This window comes from Pleurodeles waltl, chromosome 5 (genome assembly GCF_031143425.1).
Source record: "Pleurodeles waltl isolate 20211129_DDA chromosome 5, aPleWal1.hap1.20221129, whole genome shotgun sequence".
Classification (NCBI taxonomy): domain Eukaryota; kingdom Metazoa; phylum Chordata; class Amphibia; order Caudata; family Salamandridae; genus Pleurodeles; species Pleurodeles waltl.
In genome coordinates, this window is record NC_090444.1 from 614,968,379 (window position 1) to 614,995,085 (window position 26,707).

The 26,707-nt window shown below is 45.2% G+C and overlaps 1 protein-coding gene and 1 long non-coding RNA gene across 4 annotated transcripts in view; one reads left to right on the forward strand and one right to left on the reverse strand.

Moving 5' to 3' along the window:
- The window catches only part of SDCCAG8 (SHH signaling and ciliogenesis regulator SDCCAG8), a 1,349,628-nt gene that overhangs the window by 1,039,991 nt on the left and 282,930 nt on the right, over nucleotides 1-26,707 (reverse strand). For both annotated transcript variants that reach the window (XM_069234464.1, XM_069234463.1), the window contains exon 9: nucleotides 10,732-10,870. In XM_069234464.1, the coding sequence (XP_069090565.1) occupies nucleotides 10,732-10,870 (139 nt within the window). The remainder of the gene's footprint in view (nucleotides 1-10,731; nucleotides 10,871-26,707) is intronic.
- Nucleotides 1-26,707, forward strand: part of LOC138295871 (uncharacterized) — a 207,512-nt gene that overhangs the window by 175,162 nt on the left and 5,643 nt on the right. The gene's annotated exons all lie outside the window — the stretch shown is intronic.

The following is a 26,707-nucleotide window of genomic DNA, read 5'->3' on the forward strand; positions in this document are numbered from 1 at the left end:
GGAAGGGTAAGCTATTACAAATAATTACCCCCTTCTCATGACTATGTGGTGACCCAATCAAGAAACGGTGCAGAAGGCATATCTATCCAGAAGCATACAATCTGCCCAGCTGTTGGCTTTTCCGGAGCATCAACACTTCTGGGGAATCTGTTTTAGCAGATGTAATTCTGATGCTGCTAGATGTTATCATTCAGACTCTGCGTATTCCAAAGAATATGCAGAACTCAAGAGTTTTTACCTGTGGTCATGGCTAGGCATTGGTGCCCATGCTTTACCTTGTTTTTCCCTGTCAGGAATAGCCCCTACTTCTCCCCTTCCACTACACCACAATCTTGATAGTAGCGAGTGGTGGCAGCAGCTAAAGGTACAGTGGGTAAGGGCAGACAAGGGAATTACATGTGGTGTGTTGATAACCGCATACTAGATTTGAATATGCAGGGGTTTAATCAATCTAAGCTGCATCTTTTTTTACGAAGTCATAGCCAGCAGTCTGTTCTCCCTGTACCTCAGAAGACGGTACAGAGAGCAGTAAAACCATGGAGTAACCATCAACAAGTTGGGACAGTAGTACATCCAACACCACATACCTCACAGTCTATAAAATGGCTTCCTTTTAAAAGAACCGTACTGAAAATATTTAACAACACCTCAAGTAATGTGAACAGATCTAGGCGCTTTTGCTTTATGGTTTATTTTGCTGTGATTATTGTGGTTGGTTAGGATCCTGCAAGTTGGGTTGGATCTTGGCAAATTGGCTCTGTGCTGAATGATAGGTCAGACACTGACCCATTTTCTGTAACATCCGGTGGTGTGTAGTTGAGCCAGTTTCACAGCCAGGATCAGAAGTCATGCTGCACTCCAGATGGTTTACACAGCATAAAATCAGGGTTAGTTGTCAATGAGTTTTACTTCATATATTGCATTGTTGTTTTTTTGTTGTTGTTTTTTTAAGAGTAGCCAGTGTGCAGCAGTGAGTGTCTGGAGGATAGCCACTGCTTGTAGTGCATTGCTTGTGCAGAGTTTGTGAAATGCATGCCACATAACGGTGGTGATGTCCATTCCCTGATGTAGAGCAGCATCACCTGAAGTCTTAAGGGGTGAAAGGTGTGTGTGGTTGCAAGTGTATACCTGAGAAGCCTACCAACGTGGCACCCACTAAAGTGCTACTAGTACTGTGATTATGTATTGGTTGCCTTGCGCCACTGAAACGGATGGTTGCATGTGCGTTTGATTGGTCATACTCCTGTGTACATTTGTCTCCATGTTAGGTGTTACTGGGCACGGGGGTGCAATCTGTTGTGTTCTGACACTTGTGTGACATTTTGTTCATTTCTGATTTTTTGTCTTTGATGGTTGTGCTGGTTCAAGTTTAATTTATTAGTATACATAGAACGACTACCCATCTCATAATATAAAATAAGAAATATGTACATTCATCACACAACTACACTACCAAGTTTAAAAACACAATCCTATATATGAAGTTTAAAAATGGAAAGTTATAAGATTTGCACATCACTAACACTTCTAAATTAGTTGTAAGTACTAAATCCTAAGCCGTCGATACCATGGGCTCGGCTACAGAAAAAATGTACATTCAGTAACCAACAGCACTCATGTACAGCTATTTTGCACTTGACATTTTCACAGACTCAAAAACAAACTTTACCACTCTATACACAATTTTAATTGACATTCTTCCTAAACACTAACTCACAGCCTCTTGACACCTATGTAATTGAAGATGGGCCTTTTTAGTTCTGCAGTTAGCCAAGCTCTTTTGCTTTTATTAAAGTTATAACTATAATATACTTATTGCAAGAGCTGTCAGCCAGCCTTCTTCATCCATTTGTCAGTCACATTTGTTTCCGCCCACTACAGTATCCAGCATGGGGCAAGGTATCAGCCCACTACAGGCACTGGCTTATTTCACTTTAAGTGAACGTATTCTGCCCTTCCGTAAGTAGCACATTCACACAAAGTAGTACTCTTGAGTGCTAGAGACTACTATGGCACAGTATACTTTTTAAGAGCGTAAAAATATTTTTTCTTTTAGCCAATGTTTTTTCTAGACTGTTAAGTGCCAGGCAACTTTCCTAACAACACTTTTTTTCAAAAACCATGAAAAACAAAATAAGCATTTACAAAGGCAAAAAGGCTTGTGGGCATCCCAGACCTACTGTCTTTGCCAAAGCTCGTTTTAAATGTGAGAGGGCATAACAGATGTGAGGCTGTGTTTTGTACGCCAGCTGCCATAATGTACATAACTGGTGTACTTAACCTCCCATCTACATGGATTACTCAATGGGCTAACTTGGGCAAAGCACATTTTAGTAAATATTCTTCGAGCAGATGGGCTAACTAACACCAGAGTGCATGTATGCTTCATGAGCCTAAGAAACACAACCTCTCCTTCAAGCGCCCTGCCTATTCTAAATTTCAAAAGCAGTTTTCGATCACTATTAAAAGTTTGCTGAAGGGCTTTTTGTTTAACTATAATTGTAAACTATTTTTTTTCCAGAATCAGTATCCCAAGTAGATGGCACATTATAACGCAGGAAACAATCATCAAGCATTGGGAGAACTTTAGAGATTTCAAAATACTTCCAGATTAAATCAGTAAAAGTGTTAGTAGCCACTGACCGAAGTTCAGCCCCGTCTACTCGATTAAAATCGATGGAATGCGCAAATTTAAATCGGAGATGACGATTGCTTTAGTTCATGTGCAGTGCATATATTGCCCTTATTGATACTATCTGTTGTCTTCGGTTGTTACCTTGTATTTCGTACCTGTGCTTTCACGCTGTGATTTTTTTTGGGGGAAAACTTTCATTAGTTGTATTAGCGTTTGCCTTAACAGTTATAGACCGTCTTTGTAAACAATGTAAGAATAAAGCGGGTAATATCCGCCCAAGACATCTGCAACTCAAGGTCTAAGAATACAATAATAGGTTAAGCGAACACTGCATATAATTTGTGTCAAGACAATAAGTATTAAACAGAATAATTACATATCGATTGTAGGAGGAACGGAGCTATGAACTACAGTCTCGCTCCGAAAAGCGTGGCAGGAGTACGTGTACATCACCAACAAACGTGAATGATTCCAGCAGACTTTAATTGAACACCAGCGTTTCCCCTCCCCTCAAGCTCTGCCTGTGTGTGGGTACAGGATCCCCTCTAAGGGTGCCATTGGTTATTAGTCACTAGTCTGGGGTAACTACGAAGCACCTCTAGCTTGGAGATCCCCCATGAGCCATCGAGCGGCACCTGTACGCAGACTCGAGGGTTTCTCCACTTTTCTAGGTCTGAAAGCATGGCAGTCCTGGCTCGTAAATCCTCCTCTAGCCGGTCATCTCTCCTGACATGACGCATGCACACCACCTCTGCTGTTGCCCATTTTGTTACATCTTTCACCCAGGCCCTGTAGTCCGGTGGAACCTATCTAACCCATGACATAGAAATACGGCGCTTAGCCAACACAGGACCCAGGAAAATACATTTCCTGCATAAGTGTTTGTGTGCGGATGAGGGCATCAACCCCAGTAGTATCTGTTGTATATCTGCCTGGATATCCCAACACAAGGCCATAGTGAGGCGTCGAATCACGGATGCCCAGAACCCTGATAGTGTCTGGCAGGACCATATCATGTGTAAGAAACCCACCCTGTGCGTCCCGCATCTGGGACAACTATCAGGTCTTCCGTGATCAAACAGATGGAGCGTGTCTGGGGCGAGGTAGGCCTGGTGCACCACATTGTACTGGAGTAGTTCAAAGTGAGTGTTCGAACTGGTTCTACGGAATCCGGCATGTATTATTTCCCAATCTTTTGAAGGCACTTGCTCATCTAGTATCTCCTCTCATGTGCCCTGTGTCTGAAGTGTCTCTCTAAGGAGATCCTCCCAAAATACGCAATATAAGTGGGTTATCAGTCGCCTTCCCCTTACCAAGGTTATCAGGGTGGTCAGGACCTCCAAACTTTTTAGTTCCTCAGGGTAGGACGGCCAGAGCTCCCGGGTGGTAGTTGATATTTTCATATATTGCCTGAACCTAGAGAAAAAGTATTCACTGCTTCCTCTCATTTGACAGTTCAAGGTTTAGGTCTTCAGCTCTTCCACACCCACTATTTCTCCATTTTTCTATAGACATCACCAGAGAAATCTGAACAAATGGCTGTAGCATCCATGAGGGCAAGTCCGGGGCATATGGGGCCCGGCCAATCACCTGCCGTACCACTTCCCCCCAGATTCCAACAACCACATGTACAATGTGTGGGAATCTATGGGGACCTCTCCTTCCTTGCATCAGTTGGAGGAGTAGGGTTTTTTTTTTGGTCAGTGGCCCATAGGAGTCTGGTCTCCCAATTCTCATCTTCATCAAACCAATGTGTGGCGTGTTGTAAGTGTGCCACCATATAGTAAAGTTCTAGAATGGGGAGCTTGAGTCCACCGCCACACCAGGGGATCTGGAGTGTTGCCAATTTAATCAGTTTACATTTACCACTCCACATAAGGTCTATCATAAGCCTGCTGAGGGTCCGGAAGCAGTACAGAGGAACTGCAAACAGTGTATTCTGAAGAACATAGAGGCATTTGGGCAAAACAATAATTTTTGGCAATAGCAATTAGTCCCATTGAGGACAGTGGGACTGTTTCCCAGAGGCGGATTGAATACTCTACTACTCTGCCAATGTTTCGTTCCAGATATGACAGTGCATCATGTTTTATGTATATGCCCAGGAATCGAACCTCAAACGGGCTCCCAAGGAATATCTACTCCAGGAAGATTCACAACCGGTATTTCCACCAGCTTACCCAAGGGGAAGATCTTCGATTTAGACTGGTTGATGTGGAGCCCCGAGGCTTCACCAAAGAGCTGCATAATATTAAGAAAGATTGAAACCAAGTATCCTGACTGTCGTAAATACACCAAGGCGTCATCGATATATAAGGATATCACATGAGTGGTAGCACCCAGTCGAATACCACAGGGATGCAGTGCCCGTACTATCGTTAACAGCTCCATTGCATGGGCAAATAAGAGTGGTGCGAGGGGCAGCCCTGCTGCATTCCCCTACAGGGAGACAGCCGGGCCAACACCAACCGCCTAAGCGGAGGAGGGCACATGAATGTGCATAGAGGAGTCAAACCCAAATGATATAGCCCTCCGGAAGTCCCATCATGCTGAGTACTTGCCATTGGTGGCTTCACTGTAGGGAATCAAAAGCCTGCTCTATGTCCAGGAGGACCAAGGCAAAATCATCAGTTAAGAGTTTGGGAGCATGAAATATATGAGCCAATCTCTGAAGGTTATGCCAGGTGTTCCACCGCAGAATATAACAGGACTGATCCAAATGAATCAGCGCCGTTATATAGGGAAGAAAACAAGCTGCGAGCATACCACTGATTATTTTGGCATCTATAATCAATAGTGAGATCGGCCGGAAAGCCGAGACCGATAGAGCCCTTCCCAGGTTTCAAAACCATGATAACGAACACCTCTCGCATGGAGGGCGGCAAGCTGCCTGTTTCTAATGCCTCTTTGGAATGGATCCGCCAATACCTCCGCATACTTATGGTAAAACTGTGCAGGTAGCCCATCTCTACCCGTGGTTCTAGCTGATTTTTGACATCTAATTGCCAGCAGTACTTCATCTTTAGTAATAGAGACACTGAGTATATCCGCAGAGTCCATATCTAGACAGGGAAGCAGGCAAACAATTCGCAAGGAATTCCCTAATTAATGATTGCCTTGGCACCTTATGGAGGTGATCATAAAAAGTGGTGTTGATTGCCACTTTGGGTGTGGATTACTGATCCCTGTGATGCACTCAATGTCATTAGTGTTATCCAGGGCCTCTTGTCTGAGGAGACGAGCCAACAAGGCATCGGACCTATCCCCCCTCAATGGGTAAACGCTGTCTATAAGCTTTGTATGTGTAATTATTGAGTCTACGCCAGTCATCTAATAGCCTGGTACATGTCGCATGCCAGGCCGCAAAAGCTCTAAGGTCCACGGACAGAAGTGGCTCAGGAAAGCCCAGTTTTCTTCTCCTGTCTGGATACCTCTCTCTAGTTGTTGGCGGACTCCATAGGATGCCGATCTGTAGATACATCTTACCACCACCTTCGTGACATCCCCATTCCAGAAAGCGAGTGCTCTCTGTTTCCCAGTTTTCAGAAATGAAGTGTTCAATGGAGGTCCCAACTGTTTGCGCAAATGGGGAATCCTCTAGAGCCTCGGCCCTGAGGCGGCACAGTGGAACAGCAGCTCGATTTGTCTCCTGCAGATACGTCAAGAGACCCAGGGAGTGATCGGATATATACCGGGCAGGTATGAGACATCATCCACTAAAGGTACTGTTCTGAGCTGACCAGGAAATAATCAAGTCGGCTGGCAGTGCACATTGTCGGGGTATAGCAGGAAAACTGTTACTGGTTGGGGCATCTCTGCTGCCAGACATCAACAAGATGTAGACTCGACATCAAAGTTCAGAGAGAAGCTGTGAGATGAGACTTTGTGCTGGGTCGGGGAGGTTCCCAGTCTAACCCATCGCTCAGGACACAGTTACAGTTCCCCAGCATGGTCACATCCGGGAAAGGTGACATCTCTCTTCGAACCTGGAGAAAGAATGTTGAGTCATCCGAGTTTGGGCATAAACATTAACTAAACATACTTACCTGCCATCCAGGCTACTAGACAAAAATCACATATTGACCATCTGGGTCCACTATATGGTTAATATGTTGAAACGAGACCCCCTACCCCCAGTAAATAAGTACCCCCGGCCAAAACCTGAATAAGATGTGGCATACAGTATAAGTGCTCCCTCTATCGCTTGCACAGGCTGAGGATACAATCTCCCCAGACGAGTTTTCTGTAGCAAGGCAATACCCACCCCATATCGTTGGAGATAATCGTAGATATGCCTGCGTTTTTCTAACTGTGCCAGCCCACGTATATCCTGGTGAGTAGTTTAGTTTAAGTAGCAGACATCATTTCAACAATGTCACTGTACCTCCCTCACTCACTCAGCTCATGGGGTCTCTCCCATAGTCCCTGGTTCACCCTTCCCCCTAATTTGGCAAAGGATATTTTTCTCATACACACTGGCCTTGTTCTTTGTTGAAACTGATCCACAACAAACCGCAGAACAAAATAAATACCTAACTCCTCCCCCTTCCCCTTGCGCAGAGGTGCCCATCCCTCCCATCAGAAAAGAGACACTAAGGAAGCATGCGGACCCTGCCCCATACCCCAAACAGTGGGTGGCGGAAGAACTACTCTGCTACACCCATAAAACCTAATACACATAAATGGCCCAGTCATCTGGGATGGTGCGAGGCCAACCTCCTCAAGCTCCACCCGGTGTCAATAGGCTGCTAAAACTAGTGCACTACGGGGCTTCCCCACCGGCATCCTACTGCTAGTAAGTTTGACATGCACACAATGAACATGTTATAAACCCCCTCACCAACCGGAAAGGATAATTAAGGCGGTCCTATGGTTGCAGGACGCCCACTTACAAGACCCCAGGAAGTCCGGCAGTCAGGCTCGACTGTCCTCCCCAGGAGAGGCTCTGCTCTCGTCTGTTCTTTGCTGCCCAAGACCGGGCGACACCAGCGACGTCAGGCCCAATCAGTCTGCCTCTCCGGGGCCCCACCTGCAACCACACACTTATGAAAAATCTTTTCAGCCATCGTGGGTACGGCGAACACAGCACCACTGCAGATGGCTAACAGAGGGAAACGCTTTCGGCCGGTGAGGTAGGACTATTCAGGATTTTGTGGACGCCAGCGGAAGCGTCGGGAAAAGGTGCTTACTCCGCCATCTTGCTTGGCCGTGCCCCTCTTCATGCTGTGATATATGTTTGAAGTTGCTGCTTGAGGATTCTGCATGGTGTTAGCTTGAGAGGCTCAGTTGGACATGGGGTGAGCAATGGGCAATATCTTCCTTGTGCAGTGTGCACTATATGTAACTGGAACTTCATAAAAAAGACCTAATTGAAAGTACCTTACAACGCATGGATACAGGACAATACATTGCTCACTGAATTTGTAGCACCTTCTAACAGTTATGTTAATTAGCACCACCTCCTGACAGTTATGTCCATTCAGCATATGCACATTTTAGTCAATCCCTGCTCAGTCATTTCGTTACTGGACACTTTGACTTATCCAGCACATTTTAAGTAATGCGGTAAAATACCCTAGTGAAAATGTGATAACAAATTACAGGCAGGTTCAGGTCAAGAAAAACTTGCACTTGAAAGCCGGAAAACGTTTGTTAATAGTGATATCACGTATTTTCCCACATATTGCAGCATAGAGGTAAACTAAAACCCTCAAAGGAAAATATACAATTATTATACATTCCTTTACAAACACTTACCAACATGTTATATCAACAAGAGACTCATTTCCAGTTTGCGCAGAAGCTGCTACAATGGTTTCTGGTGACTGTCTTTCTTGTGGATATTCTATCTAACCGGGGTCCGGAAACGTTCTCAGCAATGCTCCTATGTGCCACTTGGTGGTGCCATGTGAATCTGTGCTGGCTCCGTACTGCTAACGAAGTGATGGAGTGGAGCTGCACATAAAGGCCAACCCTGTACACTGAAGTCAGTATCTCGCTTGACGGTTTCGCTCCCTCAGGCGTGAGCCGTGAAACAATTGTTGGTATTAGTGTGCCAATTCCTAGCACGGGACCATTTTAGGTCTTCAGTTATAAATTCAAGCTATAATAGCTGTCAAAAAGGCTACATGTCATGAGTAGCACCGTCAGTCAGCACTCTGCAGGTTGAGACATTTAAGTTAATGCTCATTTTTAATATATTTTTTAATATTCACTGTTTTATATAGTGCACACTAATCCAAAGGGCGCTAGAATGTTTCATAAGAGAATCTCATGTTACACATTTTTTTAAGGCATGGGGAGATTAGGGGCCTGATTTAGATCTTGTCGGTATTACCACCAACCTGCCGTGGAAGCGGACCCGAAAACACCATCCAGATGACAGTGTTCCACCCGCCGTATTTAGATGTATTGCGGCTCAGCTGCAAACCACCACAGAGTGCTCTTCCTAGCCAGCAGGCTGGTGGGTTCCTGCAGACCCTATTGAGATGTTACAGTCCTGCAGGCAGTGTACTGGTGGCAGATTGCTGACAGGAGGGCCCATTGCTCGACCCAATGGACATCGTACAATGGCAGTGGCAATGGAATAGAGGTAAGTCTCTCACACACACACACACACACACAAACACAAACACACACATATACACACAGTACCATAGCCATGCATGTATCCCTCTGCACAACAAACTATACAACACACCACATACACACTATAATCCATTACCATTCCAACCCCACACAACACGTACATGCTGAAAACATACACTGCCATACATTCATGACACAACACACATACACATTAGCAGTGCTCCCACAAATGACACAACAACCAACACAGCTACACACTCATCTACACAAACACACTCACACACAAGCACACCTACACACATCACGACAATCACACAACCCTCACCTGAACGTTCCACACAGCAACATAACACACAACCAAACATGCACAACAACATCGAAACCACATGCAAGAGGCACACATACAGACACAACAACATCACCCACTCCAACTCCCTCTGCCTCAACCAGCCAATCGAATCACACACACACACACACACACACACACACACACAGACGTAATGACTCAAATACACAACTGAAAGCATAACATCACAGGTACAGATCCCAATGCAGTGTGCACACATGAACATAGTTGATGGGTGTGAATGTAACATCAATGTGGTGCCAGCACTCATTTGGCATTGAACACTGACACCACAATGACAGTTGGGCATGTGTGCAATATGTGTCTTGAAGGAGTGTGTCCTCATCCATGTCCCACACAAATGTGCTCCCGACATATGCGTGGCACAGTAATTAGAAACAATTACTGTGACATGCATACAACTGTAGTGGTCCCAAGCTCATATGCGGAGACCACACAACATACACAGCCAATGCAGGTTCCCTGCCTTTAATTCTGGTGACAGGGTGCTCATGTTTTCGCCGTGGTCCACTGGCAGCAGTGACAGAAGGGTCAGTCCTGTTGTTTCCAGTCAAAAATGGAATTAGAATGGGGAAAAAGGTAGATTTGTACCACAATTCCCCACCAATCTGACAACTCAAGTGTGGAGGTCGGAGTGCCACAGTTGGCTTGGAAGTAAGGCACATCCAAATCTGCTCTGCAGTAAAGGTGGCTAGAATCCCGCCATCAGCCCCTATTCCCAATGTCACTGTTGAAGCGGCTGGAGATTCTTGGGCGAGTAGGCAGGTCTTTCGCCTATGGTTCTGCCAACATCTAAATCGGTGGGTGGACCACAAAGGCGCAGACAAGTTTTCCAATGGAAAACCAGCGGCGGGATCGTTACCGCCAATATCTAAATTAGGCCCTAAGTGATTTGCTCACAATCAAAGAATGATGTTGAGCAGAAGGTAGGGTTCAAACCTGGTTCCCCATTTCCAAAGTTGGCAGCTCTAGTCATTAGTCCACATCTTCATCCTACACATGATGTGAAAAGCCAAACTATATACCAGAATGCAAAGTACTAACGGCACAAAAGTCACAAAAGCACAAAGGAGTTACATGTGATACAGGCCACTCGAGAGCTATGCTAAGGCACTGATATTTGGTCAATATGTATACATACAATGGTTTTCTCCAAGTTTGCTTCTTCCGTCATCACCACAGCTTGCTTGACTTGTTCGTATGCTTTGCATTCCCTGTGTTGCATGTCCTTTAAGTTCTTTCGCAGCACCACCAAAGCTGACATAAGTTCGTCCCTTTCTCTTTATTAGCAAGAAAAAGACAAAGAAGAATATTAAAACTCAATAGGAACATTAAATACTATGAAATAAGGTCTCAAATCTGAGGCGATGCGGAGAAAATGGCAAACTATAAATAGGTCAACAGGTAAATATGTTAAAAGGCCAATTGTTTTATAGGAACAACCATCTTGGATAACTCTGGGATTAAGAGTTATACAAACAACACAAATGCACACCTAAAACTGTTTTAAATGAAATCATGTAGCTAGAACTTTGGTAGTTTTAGAATTATCATGAATAAAACAGTGTCTGAATTTCCTAAAAAGATATTGTTAACTCACTGCACAAAAACAGTGAAAGAGAAATGCTTTAATCAATCCCTGGTAATTACTATGGGTGCATTTTTCACTGCACCACCACAAGGAAGGTACACAAAATAATTTTAAAAGAATCTGATAAAGTCAAGCATTTCCATCCATCACATTTTTGAGCATTTAAAAAGAATATTACTATGCAGACTGCATTTGGGAGGGGTGATCAAACCTTCTGGTTCTCCATGGTCTCTCAAGAGTGCAACCAGGGGACACTAATTAAGTAATAGTGGGTGGATGATCAAATCCTGGATTGTGTGTCTTCCTTCCTGAATGGCCATTCTTAGATTTTTCAGACGTTCAGCTGAGGTGCTCCCGGTATGATCTCTTCTTTCTACCTACACAGCATGTTGGGTATGTGCATGAACATTATATAGTGGCAATAGCTATATTTAACATTTACATGAAGCTCCTGGAAGACTTGGTGATTGGGAAATTGGGGAGGATTGGGTGGTAGTCAAATAGAGAGCCTTTTCCAAAATTGATACCTGAATGCCACCTTTGGAAGATATGCAGCAAACAAAGCAACTGTCTATTGACCACTGAAGACTGGATATCCATTAATTTTCTTCACATTTAATTTCCCCTTTTTATGGGCGAGCGCAAAGCGCTCCGTCCCATTCTGTAATCTCTCTTTGGGCTTGCAACCATGCCCATGTCACGTCAGTCACTTTCATTGGTTGGTGGGCTTGCCTTTTCAAATCTGCTTGCTTTCATTTGTGAAAGGCATGCATAACCGGTGTTTAGCCCACCTACACAGCACCAGTAAACTACTAAAAATATATGAGGCTCGATTTTTTCAGCATGGTGTCCGGACTACTTTATCTGTTTATTTTCCACGCAGCGCGATCGCGCTGCATTTTACATAGTGCAATCGCACTGCGTTTTTTTTCTTTACAATGCTAATAGCTCTAACTCGAGCAAATGAGAGACCCATTGCATTGAAAATGCTTGTTTAACTTTGGTTCTGGAAGAGCTTCCTGCTCTGTCTGTTCTTGCTATCACCCTCTCCTTAGTATCTCAGTAAATCCTCTGGTGTAGTTATTTACTTCTCACCAAACATGGGATCACTGTGCTCATCAACTACAAACCTAGGAGGGTGTAATGACTGTTCACCTGGGGGGAGGAAGGGAGTGGATGTTTGCTTATTATTTGTCAAGTGCAGCTATAAGGAGCCGAGCTGATGTGTTTGAGTGGGTCCAACGGGGGTGTGAGTGAGGGTGCTGCAGACGATGGCCCTCCTTAGCTGTGTGGAGGGGGGGGGGGGAGCCCATGGATGTGTGGTAACGTAGAATAATGAGTTCCATTAGGATGGTCACGTGAAATGTTCGTGCCCTCAGTACATTTATTATGTGTTACATGGCCCACATCTTCCTCAAGCGACACAATGTCCTCATCGCTTTCTTCCAGGAGACACATTTGAGGAACAGGGAGGTGCACAAATTGGGCAAGAAGTGGCAGAGCCAAATGCATTCCTCCACGTACTCTAGTAATGCCAGGGGCATAGCTGTCAGGATAGCACCTTGGGTCCCCTTTCAGCTCACCTATTGCAAAGCAGACATGGATTGACGATGCGTCCTCCTACAAGGTCTGCTGCACAGTAGAGAAGTCTATATGCTAATATGTATGGCCCACAACACAGACAATGGAAACTTTTATGCCCTGATCAGGACTATCTGGACAACCCCATACTGGGTATTTTTAATTGTGTCCGTGATGGACCTCTAAATAGACATCTAAACCGATATCCACACAAGATGGGGATGAAGTATCTGATGACCGCAGGGCATCAGACACTATGACTGACTCTGATTGCATAGATATCTGAAGAACACAGCACCCTCGGAGGAGGGAGTACTCTTGCCACACGATGGTACACGGTGCCCACAGCAGATTGGATAGAATACTGGTGATGGGGGACATTGCACAGGAGGTGGGCGAAACCAGATATTTGGTCTGCTACCTTTCGGACCACACCCCCATCATTGCTGAAGTGGGGACTGGAGGCCCGAGGCTGCGGATACCGCTGTGAAGGCTGTAGTCTGAGGTGCTCGGCGATGCTCAGTCCCAGGAGGATCTCTGAGGAATCGTAGAAGGTTACTTCACCACAAGCTGGCACTCTGCTGACACCCGGGGTATAGAGTGGGATGCTTTAGAAGTGCTGGTCCTTGGAAAGTGCCTCTCTAAAAATCTGCAGCATGTGACAACACTTAAAGGCAGAACTCAGTGACAATAAGGCATGCCTGGAAGCCTTACAGCGTGAACCCACCAGGGCGGGATAATGTGGGAGACCAACTGATGGTGACAAGGAGGGCAATCCAGGACACCTGGGATCGACTTGACAGGTTCACCAGACAGGAATATTAGCAGCACCTGCACCGCAAGGGTGACATACTCAGTCACCTGCTAGCATGTGTGTTTAAAAGGGAACAGCCCCATTCAAAGATACCAAGCCTCCTCACTCCAAAGTGTAGCATGCTGTGCAACCAGGTGACTATTAATGCTTTGCTCCATGGATACCTAACGTCTGCGTATAGCATCGCCGCTCCCATGGCCCCAGGCGTGACTGCGGACTTCCTGGACCAGGTGGGGGTCCCTAAATTGACTAGGGAGCGACACAGGCAGCCGGAGGCAGACCAGCTGGTGGAGGAATTGGAGAAGGCTCTGGGGCAAGTGCCCACGAGCAAGCCACCCAGGCCAGATGGCCTCACGGTGGAGTGGTATCCACAGTAAAAGTCCCAACTGCTTCCCAAACTCCTGGAGACACTCTAGAAAGCACAGCAGAGGGGGACTCCTCTCCTCTCCATGTGGGAAGAAATTATAGTCATGAACCCCAAACCAGACAAGGACCCTACGTATTCAGTGTCTTATCACCCCTTATTAATGAATAAAGTTGATTACAAGCTTCTCTTGAAGGTCCTGGCCACTTGACTAAGGAGGGTGGCCCCCACACCTGGTGCATAAAAACCAGTACGGCGTCATAACTGGCTGTGGTACACATATGAACTTGAGGTGCCTAGCGCCCATGTTATGCACAAGTCCGGGGGGCAACATGGAAAGAGTGCTTGTGGCCCTTGATATAGAAAAGGCCTTTGACTCCCTGAGCTGGGAGTACCTCTGGGAGGTGCAGCGTTGCATGGCTTTGGGCCATGTTTTCTGCGCTGGGTGCGGCTCCTGTACTCTTCACCACTGTCTAGAGTGTACACCGGGGCATTGTTTCAGAGCCATGGGAAATAGTGAGGGGCACCAGGCAGAGGTGTACCCTGTCTCCACTGCTTTGTGCCTTGGCTGTGGCACCGTTGGCAATTTATCTTCAAACAAACCTGGCTGACTGGGTAATCCGGATCGGCCTACAAGTCCTCATCATGTCAATGTACACAGATGATACCCTAGTATACTTTTGTTAGCCGGGAACATACACGCCCCTCCTCCAGTTGATGGCTACCTTCAGAACGGTATCGGGTCCCCAAGTAAATGCCTGCAAGATCGTCGTGTTCCCAGTTGCAGCCCTGGAAAGTATTGCTAGAGAGACCATCCCAGACATGGGTGCTCCCTGGGGAGCAAATGCCTTCCCCTATTTGGGGATCCCAGTGGCTCACACCCCAGAACAGCCGTACATTCTTAACATAGGGAGGGTTTTGCAGGGACTTCAGACTTAAATAGCCTTTTAGAATACCCTGCTACTCTCAATCATGGGACAGATGGCCCTCAATAAGATGGTGCTCCTTCACCTGGTGCATACATGTGTTGTAGAACACCTTCCGCAACATCCCTTGCGCTACATTCACTGCACTTAACTGCCTGCTGACCTCCTTGGTGTTGTCAGCAAAGCATAGCAGAGTGAAACTCACTGTCCTACAGCTGGACCTGGGCAAGGGAAACGGAGGTGCTGAATCTCTATCTCTACTACCTGGCAGAGCACCTACAATATGCAGCCCTATAGTGTGAAGAGAAAATGAACTGGGAGAAACATCTACTGGGCAGACTGGTCGATGGTCCGAACCTCCAGCTGAGGTTGCTGGGCGACGTAGGGGACTCCATGGCTTATCTGTGCATTGTGCTGCAGGTTGAGGCAGCCTGGAATGCAGTGGCTACGGGGTGTCTTCCGGCACCAGCCCTGTGCTAGACAGCGGCCTCTCTGGTGGCTGGGCCCAGCAAATGCATATGATAAGGGATGTTACACATTGGGCTAAGGGTGGATGTTGAATGCTGGGATCTCTATCAGGGCGACTCCTTTATCTCTTTTGTGGAGGCTGTGGAGTGCTTCGGCCTCACCCTGGGGCAGTTCTTATAGTACACAAAGATATCCTGCACGATCCAGGACATGGGGCCTGCCTTTACGGCAGAGTCACAGGAGTTGCAGGTACTGAATCTTTTCCTAGAGATGAGATCCAGCAGGGGCCTGATCATATGGCTGTACACTGCCGTCAAATCGCACCAGCATACAGACCCAATGCATGTTTGCCATCTATAGGACGTGGACCCCGATAGCCCACTGACTGACCGAGAATGAGATAGAGGCTGTGCACGTGAGGGAAGAAGCAAGTAATGCTTGGTTTAAACCTACAGAATTTCACTACCTACATTGCACGTATCTAGGCTAGGGCAAGGTCGGCTGATAGGAGTTTGCGTGTGGAAGTTCACTCTTTCGTTGAGGTAGGTTGGGCCAGTGTTATGGAGGGATTTGTGAGCATGGATGAGGATCTTGAATGTGATTCTCTTGTCTATGGGGAGCCAGTGCAGGGATTTGAGGTGTGGTGAGATTCGTTCGTGGCAGGGGAGGCCAAGGACGAGGCGTGCGGCTGAGTTCTGGATTCTCTGGAGTTTGCGTTTGAGTTTGAGTGTGGTGCCGGCGTAGAGGGCGTTGCCGTAGTCTAGTCTGCTGCTAATGAGTGCATGGGTGACTGTCTTCCTGGTTTCTGGGGGGATCCATTTGAAGGTTTTTTTTTTTTAAGAGTGCGGAGTGTGTGGAAGCAGAAGGAGGTTAGAGCATTGATTTGCTGTGTCATGGAGAGGGAGGGGACCAGGATGATGTTGAGGTTGCGTGCGTGGTTAGCGGGGTTGGGCCACCAGGAGTCGTCCCATGTGGTTTTGTTGGGGCCGAAGATGATGATGATCTCGGTTTTGTTGGAGTTGAGCTTGAGGTGGTTAGTGGTCATCCAGTTGGCGGTGTCGAGGAGAGCAGCGTGTAGGTTGGTTTTGGCGGTGGTGGGGTTGCAGGTGAGGGAGAGGATGAGTTGGGTGTCATCTGCGTAGGAGAGGATAGTGATTCCGTGTGCTCGGAGGATGTTGGCTAGGGGGATCCTGTAGATGTTGAAGAGTGTGGGGCTGAGAGAGGACCCTTGGGGGACTCCGCAGATGATCTTGGTAGTGGTGGAATGGAAGGCCGACTTTCTGGGTCCGGTCGGTGAGGAAGGAGGTGAGCCAGTCTAAGGCTTTGTGGCGAATTCCTATGTTGTGGAGTCGTGTGCGGAGTCAGACGGTGTCAAAGGCTGCGGAGAGGTCTAGGAGGATGAGTGCGACCGTCTTGCCTTTGCCGACTTGGGTCCTGATGTCATCCGTGCATGCGATGAGGGCGGTTTCCGTGCTGTGGTTCCTGCGGAACCCGGATTGTGAGGGGTCAAGAGTGGTGTTTGCTTCGAGGAAGTGGGATAGGCAGGCATTGACTAGTTTCTTGGCAACCTTGGCGGGGAAAGGGTGGAGGGAGATGGGGCGGTAGTTGGAGAGGATCTCCGGGTCGGCTTTGGGTTTGTTAACAATTTTGTTAACGTGTTGTATCAATGAAGAATACCATTTCTAGAAAGAAGCTGCTAAATTTAACACAGGAATAAACGTTTACACACATTTTTTCCTTTCTCTTAAAGTGACATTTTCTCAACCTTTTCTGTAAAAAAAAATATATATATTTACTTTCTTTCTCCGAATTCTATTCAGCCATCCAAGTCTTAGTTACTTTTTTTCTTGATGTGTTTGAATGTCATTTCGAAAGGTCTAAGTACTTCCTCACTTGCTCCAAATGCATTTTCTTTCAGAGGCTAGACTTACCTCTGGTATCTGTAAATAAGATCATATTACATTTGCTCTTTTTTGTGTGCACTGGTATTCTCCAAATTGGCTTATTTTTCATGAATCACAGCTTTATCTTTAAAGTACTTTTCCTCAGTCAGTGAACATGGGTGAAAAGTTGCAAGTTTTTCTTGGTCAAATGAGAAGTTGCAGAAAGGTATAACTTAATATTCATTCTCAGCTCCCAGAGTATTGTCATCTGTGTAACTTTTCGGCTGAGTGCCAAGAGCCTGTCATAGTTTCTCTGAAATATTTGCCTCTGTCTCACTCTTTCTAACAGGAGATGAAAACCCACTTTTCAGTTCTATGCACCATTCTTCGAGTGATTTGTTTAAGTTGTATTAATCCTTGATTATTGATTATTTCTCCATAGTAATGATATGCTTCTTTTACTTTGTTTTGTTCCAATTCTGATGACTCAATTATAATCTTTTATACAACACTTCATTACTCTCTTTGTTAGGTTTGTGCTATATTAAATATCTAAATAAATACATTAAATGTAATATTTAGGTTGCTCAAACATGTATTCTATATAGGCGATCCATGTCTGGATATTTGTACCAGCACTTTAACAAAAGAAACATGTTGAAAGAACAGTAACTGCAGCCTAGCTGGTGGTTTCAAATCCATGCTCCACAGAAAACCTTGCCAATGCGTCATGAAATAGAGTGGACAGGCAGATGAGGTGAGCTCACACTCCTGGAAGTGACAATGTGCCTGTACTGAAAGATTTGGTTCAAGGCTTCTTCGCCAAGATGTATCAATTTGAATGTTTTTGTTAATTCATAATCATACTGTGCTGCTCTTCACTCAGTTACGAGATTGGAGATTTACTACTGTATTCCCGTTTACTTCTATGTAATCACTTCTCTGCCACTACTGTGACATAATGACCGTTCTTACCACTCAGTAGCCCCTTTAGCCTCCCTTTCCCTTTTAAGTCATCTCCCTGTCTTTATATCTTGCTAGTCATTTGGCTCTTTAATCAGTCTCTGCCCCAATCATGAATTCCTTCCGATATCTAAGTGGCATCTCCCTTCACCTGCTAAGTTTTTCTCTACTTGCTCTTTCTCCCACACACTCCCTATTTCTCCTTTCAGACCAGGTCGCTTCTTCGGTCTCTTTCGTTCCACCAGTTTCCATCTCTGTCTTGTCTCTCCTACCATATAGTTGTAGTCAAGCATACGTTTTCTCCCATCTGCTGAAGCCTCCGTGTCCTTTTTTCGTGTCCTCCTTGTCTTGCAATAGGCCGCACACCGACATAGGAGGGGTGAAATACCTACCACGTACATATGTACTGAATAGTATGTCTTTTGTGTTCTCATTGCCATGAGATTCACACAAACTGAACAAGTGAGTCTGTGCTCTAAGGAGTGTCTCACACCAAATGAGTAATAAAGAGCCTTTCAAGATGTGGGATTTACGCACAATAAGTGAAATTGCTCATCAACATGTAAGACTACTGAACAAATAAGGCTATGTCCAAGATTTGGTACCACCTAATAAGTAATAATGTGCTCCTGGGTCTAAGAGTGATACACCAGTAGGACAGCATTCGTAAGGCTTGATATTCACAAGTGGGAAGGGGTTTTCTTGGATCTTTCTCAGTTACACTACCTTCCAAATGAGGTTCTATTAGGCAATTAATAAAATAGATATGGGGTTTTCACCCATATGCCAGGACACCTACTGTGTCATTTAGGCCCAGCTCCATCAAGTGCCTTTGCTACTGTCACAAGGTCACGTCCTGAATGTTTTTACAATGCCTGAGGGACCCCTGTATGTCTTTTTCATTACACTAAACAAAAATGGAGCGAAAATCTTTTAACAGGGCATCCACATTTCTTTATTTGTAGTATGTTTATTGTGTCCCTATAATAGTAGCATAGTTCAAACGTCTTACCAGAAAAAAAATTCAAAAAAAGAAAGTGCTAAAGGAAACCCATGCAAAAGGATTACCAGATACAGAGTGATAACTATAGTGGCAATGGATTACTGGAGCCTGGATTATCAGCTTCAGTGCAGATCATAATTATGTCTGGAAAGGAGGATTTTTAAGGGCTTCCTGAATCTTAGAGAGTTGTGTTTGGTGCATTGTGGAAAGAAGGCAACTTCCAAAAGGACAACCAGTGAACATAAAGGGATCTGCATCAAAACATTTGAAGCCAGCTGTTAGGGCACAAATACTATCCTGTGCCGCTACCTTGCTTTTCTTCCAAGCCATCAAATATAGAGATTCTCAAGCCTCACTGGCTTTTGTGTTTCCAATAAGATACCTGATGAATTACCATACAAAATGTTGCTTTGTCCAAGAAAAAAGATAGTTTAAAAATCAGCTTGTCCTGTAACAAAAAATAAATCTATGAATTTGTTTGGTGCCACGCTATCAGGTGACAAATTATGGCAGCATTCCCATTACATAATAGGTCTTTAAATAGTCAATCTCATTACACTACGGGTCATAGCACGTCCGCGTTCAGAGGCTATGAGTATGCCAAATTTCTGACAGTACCCAACTCTGACCAAACCAGGCCTCTACTTATTATGTACGATCTTTGAATGATCTGCACATGCAAAGGCACCGTGAATGAAATAGCTCTTGTTATGCTAGTTGTCTGATCACGACAAAGACCTTCAGTATGCCAGAGTTACGATTACAGCAGAGTTCAGGATAGTGTTCTGATTGTATCACTACTCTCATTCTTACTTTAGTTTCTGAGGAAGCATCTTGTGAACCGCTCTTTCAAATGTACTTTTACGCATTCCCCCCATTTCACAAAATGTTACTGTAGGTAAACTGAGATTCTACTTGTGATCCAGTGCCTAGGTTGTCAACAGAGGATTAATGACCCACTTAATCTTACCTTCTCCTTTTCATCACACTGTGCAATTCTTGGGTAAATGACTTAGAGCCTGATTTAGATATTGTTGGACAAGTTACTCCGTCACAACAGTGACAAATAGCCCGTCCACCAAAATCTAAATCCAATAGGATACAATGAGATTTAGATTTCAGCAGACAGGATATTCGTCACCGTTGTGACAGAGTAACTCGTCCGCCAATATCTACATAATGCCCTTAATCTCACTGAGCCTCAGTTCCCTTGTTTGTTTAATGTGTGAACATATAAGAAGTGCAATATCATTGACTGGACATTTACGAAGCAAATAATTGCCAATCTTGCTTCCATTCCTCTACTTTATTTGAATATAATCAAGGAGCATTCCACAAAAGGGCACACCCCAACAACTGAGGACTTACATTAATGAATCAACCATACAGCTTTAAACGCCTTGTACATACACATGAACACCATTCTTTCCTTGCAGCAGACAATCTTCTTTCTCACAGCCATAATGTGGTACTGTCCTTTTCTTATGGACAAAATAAACTAGAAGAGTATTGTCTTTGAACACAAACTATATGCCCTGGGCTTTGGGCTACGTAAATTCCACACCATTCATTTCTAATCTTCCTGGGTGCTTCCTATTCCAATTGTAGTATATAAATAGGCCAAACAAAGCCAACAAATACAGTATAGTACTCCTCTCACCATACAGTCAAATTGAAGTAGTCAGAATTCTAAAGGCCTTCCTCACATTTTTGTTAAAAGATTCTACAGACCATCCTCACATTCTGGAGACACCGTCTGAGGATATATAAAGTGAAAATCATGCAGGACTGCAGCGGTAAAGGCAGTATATTCAATCGCGACAAAGAATAACCACACCGTGAACGTGTAACTGATAATTCAGTTTTTGAAAAAAAATTACCCACAGAATAATCCAGAAGAAATCCTTATAACAAAGAAAAAAATGTAGCGCGGGATGAAAAATGGTTGCTCGAGTTCAGAAGCTTGTGGAGGGCCATGAAACATCCACCCTGTACACAGACGTACTTCATGACGCCCTAAAGCGATAAAAGCTTAGGGACAGACGTTTCATTCCTTAGAAATTAAGATCGGGAGAAAAGATTTCTTGCTTAACCACTAGGTGGCACTGCTTTACAACAATCATCTTCAAAAAGAACCAAGAAAAGAGAACTCAGGTAATTGAACATTATCTCTTAGTTCCAATAGTACTTACATTATGAGGGAGAATCCTGTCTGGGAAACAGACATCGAGCTCATTTTTTAAATTTAATAACAGAAATTAAGTCCCTTCCTCTTGATAAGAGAACATAAATACCCAACACGTCAGCCAGAAGCAGTTTTGTCTATTTCTAGAAGGATGAAGGCTGCTGTTCTGTTTCTAACCAAGTCCCTGTCCTCCCTTAGGCACCATTTTGCTTAATGAATCTTTAATGCGTGGAATGGCACGTTGGCTGATATCGCGGGACCGTTAACAGTGACACACAAAGCCCCTCTAGCTGTACTGTGACACCCGGGGTATGTGAGGCACAGGTCCTCCCGCAAGTGGTAACTATCCGTTCCTCCCCTCGCGGTCTCCTTCCTAGACATTTTCCGTTTCTTAAGTGAAGTTGGGCTAATGGTGAGGTGTAGACCAAACCTTTTTCAGAGTGTACAAGTATAGTGGTTTGTGTTTTGACCTTTATCTTAAAGAAAATGTGAGCCACAAACTCTTGTTAAAGCACAGAGTCTCTCCGCTCGTAACTTCTTGGCAGTACCCATTTCGAGGATCTGGGTTGGGAGCTGCATCTGTGGAAATATGGTTTTGTACAAAGATGGGAACCTTCAGGTGCAGGTTAATCCAACCCACCGGGCCCTCAGGATTTGGGAAGTACTAATGTGGCTTGTGTCATCCATTCTCGGTTGTTGCTAAAGAGGTGGATCTTTGCTGCTCATCCTGCGCAGGTTTAAACAATCTTTGTACTGAAGGGTCACTATGACGGGCCCTATGAGTGAGGTGTTCTCAGGAATTAGTCACTTGGTCAAGACACTGTGCTACATGATGCACTCTGCATACAGAAGCTGGGGTCGACTGTGATGTCAAAGTGCAGATCCACTGATGATAGATTGTCCTTTTATAGTGCTGGTCGAGTTTTTTCATCCCACAATATGAAGAAGTAAATTTAAATGAAATTCTGCAAGATTCGCTTCCATCACATAAGAATAAAACATTGGCAAAGCCAGTAGGTCTGGCCTCAACTCTGTCTTTTGTATGGCAATATTGAGTGCATTATACAAATAATAAAAGAATGAGAATGTGTGTATGTTTTTCGATTTCATGCGCAATGTTGCTTTTACCAGTGTTAAGTATGGAATGGAATGGTGCTTGCACTATTTTGGCTGGTATATTGTATTCAATACATATTCCATACATATAGAAAGGGGCTTCGGGTCAGCCTTCTTCCACTATTGGCTTGAGACATTATTAAACACATTTTGGATCAGCCCACAGTAGTATTTTATTCTCAAGTCTTTCTATTAGCTTAGATATGTCCTTTATTTGTGGAATGCATAAGGAACTTTTCAATTGCTTTTATCGTCAGCGCACTAGAGGCATATGTTTCTGTGCAACCCAAGGGTTTAAAAAGTCAATCCTCCTTTTACCCAGACTGCCATGAACTGCAACTAAGCTGGGACTAGGAAAGACGCAGTTTTACTGAACAGCTGACAGATGTCCTCTACTGAGAATGCCCGAAACCTGAAGTTCCACTGTATAGTCCAAAGATGCCCTCATGATGGAATATGATGGTGATGCAAAGTAGCAGGTGCACTATACTACCAATAGAGGCCCCCACAGAATAATACAACAGAGATGGAAAGCTGCAGTTGCACTACACTACAAACAGAGGTTCTCACCGAAGAGTGAAATGGAGATAAAACGCTTGTTCACTATACCAGTGGTTCTTAACCTGTGGTCCGGGGACCCCTGGGGGTTCACAACACTTACCGAGGAGGTCCACGACTTCTTAGATCATGAAATGATACTAACAGATTAATATATATAAATAGGGCAGGAACAAGTACAATTGAAAATGTAAAACTGTTTTGTAAATGTGAAAGAATTTGAAACTGGAGGCTAAAAATTAAGTTGGCATTCTGAGATTGATTTGTGAGAGCAGTTTAAGTGCATCAGTATAGTATGGACAATTGGTCACCTCAATTAAACTCCAACCATCCCATTGAAAGTTTTTTTTTTTTTTAATATTTGCTTGTTAGTGAAGAATAAGTTACTTTCCTTCGGTAACGCGTTATCTTGTAGAGACAATCTAGCTGCAGATTTCTTACATTAGAATTTCCTGGCATCAGCTTGGAATCTGGAATTATTTGCTGAGCAGTACCCTGCGTGCACCGCCGGGTGGTGTCGTTCGGATCTGCATGGCGTCATAGGCATCACTGGAGCCGTCACGGTCGCCTATATAGGCACCCCAGCACGAATATGTCAGTTCTTTTACACACAAACTTCCACGCCAGAAGCGCAGTCATGGATAGAACCAACAGTTTGTCTGTGCAAAACTAGGGCCCTGAAAGGGATAAACTCTAACCCTATTAGACAAATCTGCAGAGCGGGGGGCATGGGAGGGTGTAAGGAACCTGCAGCTAGATAGAGTCTCTACCAGATGAACGAGTTACTTACCTTCGGTAACGACTTTTCTGGTGGATACATTAGCTACCTGTGGATTCCTCACCTAATGAATACTCCCATGGCGCCAGCATTCGACGGAAATCTTCTTACTAGTCTCTGCACGTCGACGAGGACGTCACTCTAGCCCACGCGACGCCGTCTGACGTCATACAGGCAATAAGAGGTCCTCGACGACGTGCCGACGTCAGTACCAATCATTTTTTACGTGCATGAGAACAACCAGGCAATGCAATGAAAGAGCAAGGCAACATCCCATTACATTGTAAAAATACACAACATTGCATGAATAACTGTAAATCTTTTATATATATATATAACTCTCTCTTTTTAAAATATATATACACATCAAGTATATACACAAAGATATATACATATATACATATATATAAATATAATATATACAACATCTATTGCACCCTCAAAGACCAAGAGGAGCGTACTCAAGGATTACTTGGTAAGACCAGAAAGGCAACGGGGAGGCGGGTGGGACCGTGAGGAATCCACAGGTAGCTAATGTATCCACCAGAAAAGTCGTTACCGAAGGTAAGTAACTCGTTCTTCTGATGGATACAACTACCTGTGGATTCCTCACCTAATGAATAGAGTCCCAAAGCAGTACCACGCCCGGCGGTGGGTGCCTAAATGTTCAAACCAAGAAATCCTGCAGCACTGACCGTGCAAAATGGCCGTCCCTTCTAACCTCAGAATCCAAACAGTAATGTTTTGCAAAAGTGTGAAGGGACGACCAAGTTGCGGCCTTGCAGATGTCGACCACAGGAACACCTCTGGCCAAGGCCGAAGTGGCCGACTTAGCTCTGGTGGAATGAGCTCTAATGCCCTCAGGAGGATCCTTCTTTGCCAAAGAGTAACAGATTTTAATGCAAAGAACAACCCACCTGGATAGTGTTCTCTTGTGGACTGCCTTTCCTCTCCTCTTGCCCACGTATCCAATAAACAGCTGATCCTCCAGCCTGAAATCCTTTGTTCTATCAAAGAAGCTCAACGCCCTCTTTGGGTCCAGACGGTGCAGTCTTTCTTCCTCTTTGGAAGGATGAGGCGGAGGATAGAACGTGGACAAAGTAATTGCCTGAGCCAAATGGAAAGGTGAAACAACCTTCGGGAGGAAAGCAGCCTTGGTCCTCAACACCACCTTATCCCCATAAAAAGTTGTATAAGGGGGCTTTACTGATAAGGCCTGCAACTCACTCACTCTCCTTGCTGATGTTATAGCCATCAGGAAGACTGTTTTTAAAACCAAATACCTTAAGGGGCAAGAATGCATAGGTTCAAAAGGGGACCCCATAAGGAAAGTCAGGACCAAGGACAAATCCCATTGCGGCATAACGAATGGCTTTGGAGGATATTTATTTAGAAGACCTTTCAAGAATCTGATAACAATAGGGGATTTAAATAAAGATGGTTGGTCTGGAAGACATATGAAGGCTGACAAGGCCGATAAATAACCCTTAATGGTAGCCACTGCACAACCTTTCTGCGCTAGAGACAGAGCAAAAGACAAAACGTCCGATAGATGAGCATGCAAAGGATCAATCTGCCTCTCTCCACACCACGCAACAAATTTAGACCATCTATTAGCGTAGATAGATTTAGTGGAGTGTCGCCTGGCCGCTAATATAACATCCACTACCTCAGGCGGGAGAGAGAAGGAACTCAGGTTGCCCCGTTCAATCTCCAGGCATGTAGGTGCAGACTCTGGAGGTTGGGGTGTAAAACCTGCCCCTGCGACTGCGAGAGGAGGTCTGCCCTGAAAGGGAGACGGAGCGGAGGGCACATTGAGAGTTGGAGAAGGTCGGAGTACCATACCCTCCTTGGCCAATCCGGAGCTATTAGGATGACTAGAGCCCGGTCCTGGCGAATCTTCCTCAATACTCGAGGAATCAAGGGTATGGGAGGAAACGCGTAAAGCAACTGGCCGCACCAGGTTATTTGAAACGCGTCCCCCAACGCTCCCTGCATCGGATACTGGAGGCTGCAGAATAACGGACAATGCGCGTTCTCTCGAGTGGCAAACAGATCTACCCGAGGAAACCCCCACCTCTGGAAGATTAAACGGACTTGATCTGGATGGAGACGCCACTCGTGGTCTGCCGAGAATTGGCGACTGAGACTGTCCGCACGCACGTTCAAGACTCCGGCCAGATGGTTTGCTATCAAGCAAATCTGATGGTCCTTTGCCCAGGACCATAGTCGAAGAGCTTCTCTGCAGAGAAGGTACGACCCCACTCCTCCCTGCTTGTTTATGTACCACATCGTGGTAGTATTGTCCGTCAGGACCTGTACCGACTGACCACGAAGGGAAGGGAGGAAGGCCTTGAGAGCCAGACGTACAGCCCGTAACTCTAACAGATTGATGTGAAACATCTGTTCCTCTGGAGACCAAAGGCCTTTGATCTCCAGATCCCCCAGATGAGCTCCCCACCCTAGAGTGGAAGCATCCGTTATGACTGTGGCCACTGGTGGCGACTGCTGGAACGGCTTTCCTTGTGAAAGATTGTTGCTTGCAATCCACCACTTCAAATCCACAGCAGCATCTCTGGAGATCTTGACAGTACTCTCTAGATCCCCTTTGTGTTGAGACCACTGCCTTCGGAGGCACCACTGAAGAGCCCTCATGTGCCAGCGAGCATGCGTGACCAACAGAATGCAGGAGGCAAACAGACCGAGCAGACGAAGGACCTTGAGGACTGGAACTACCGCTCCATTTCGAAACATTGGAACCAGATCCTGAATATCTTGAATCCGCTGAGGCGGAGGAAAGGCTCGGTTCAATGTTGTATCCAGTACTGCCCCTATGAACAGGAGGCGCTGAGAGGGCTCTAGGTGAGATTTGGGCTCGTTCACCGAA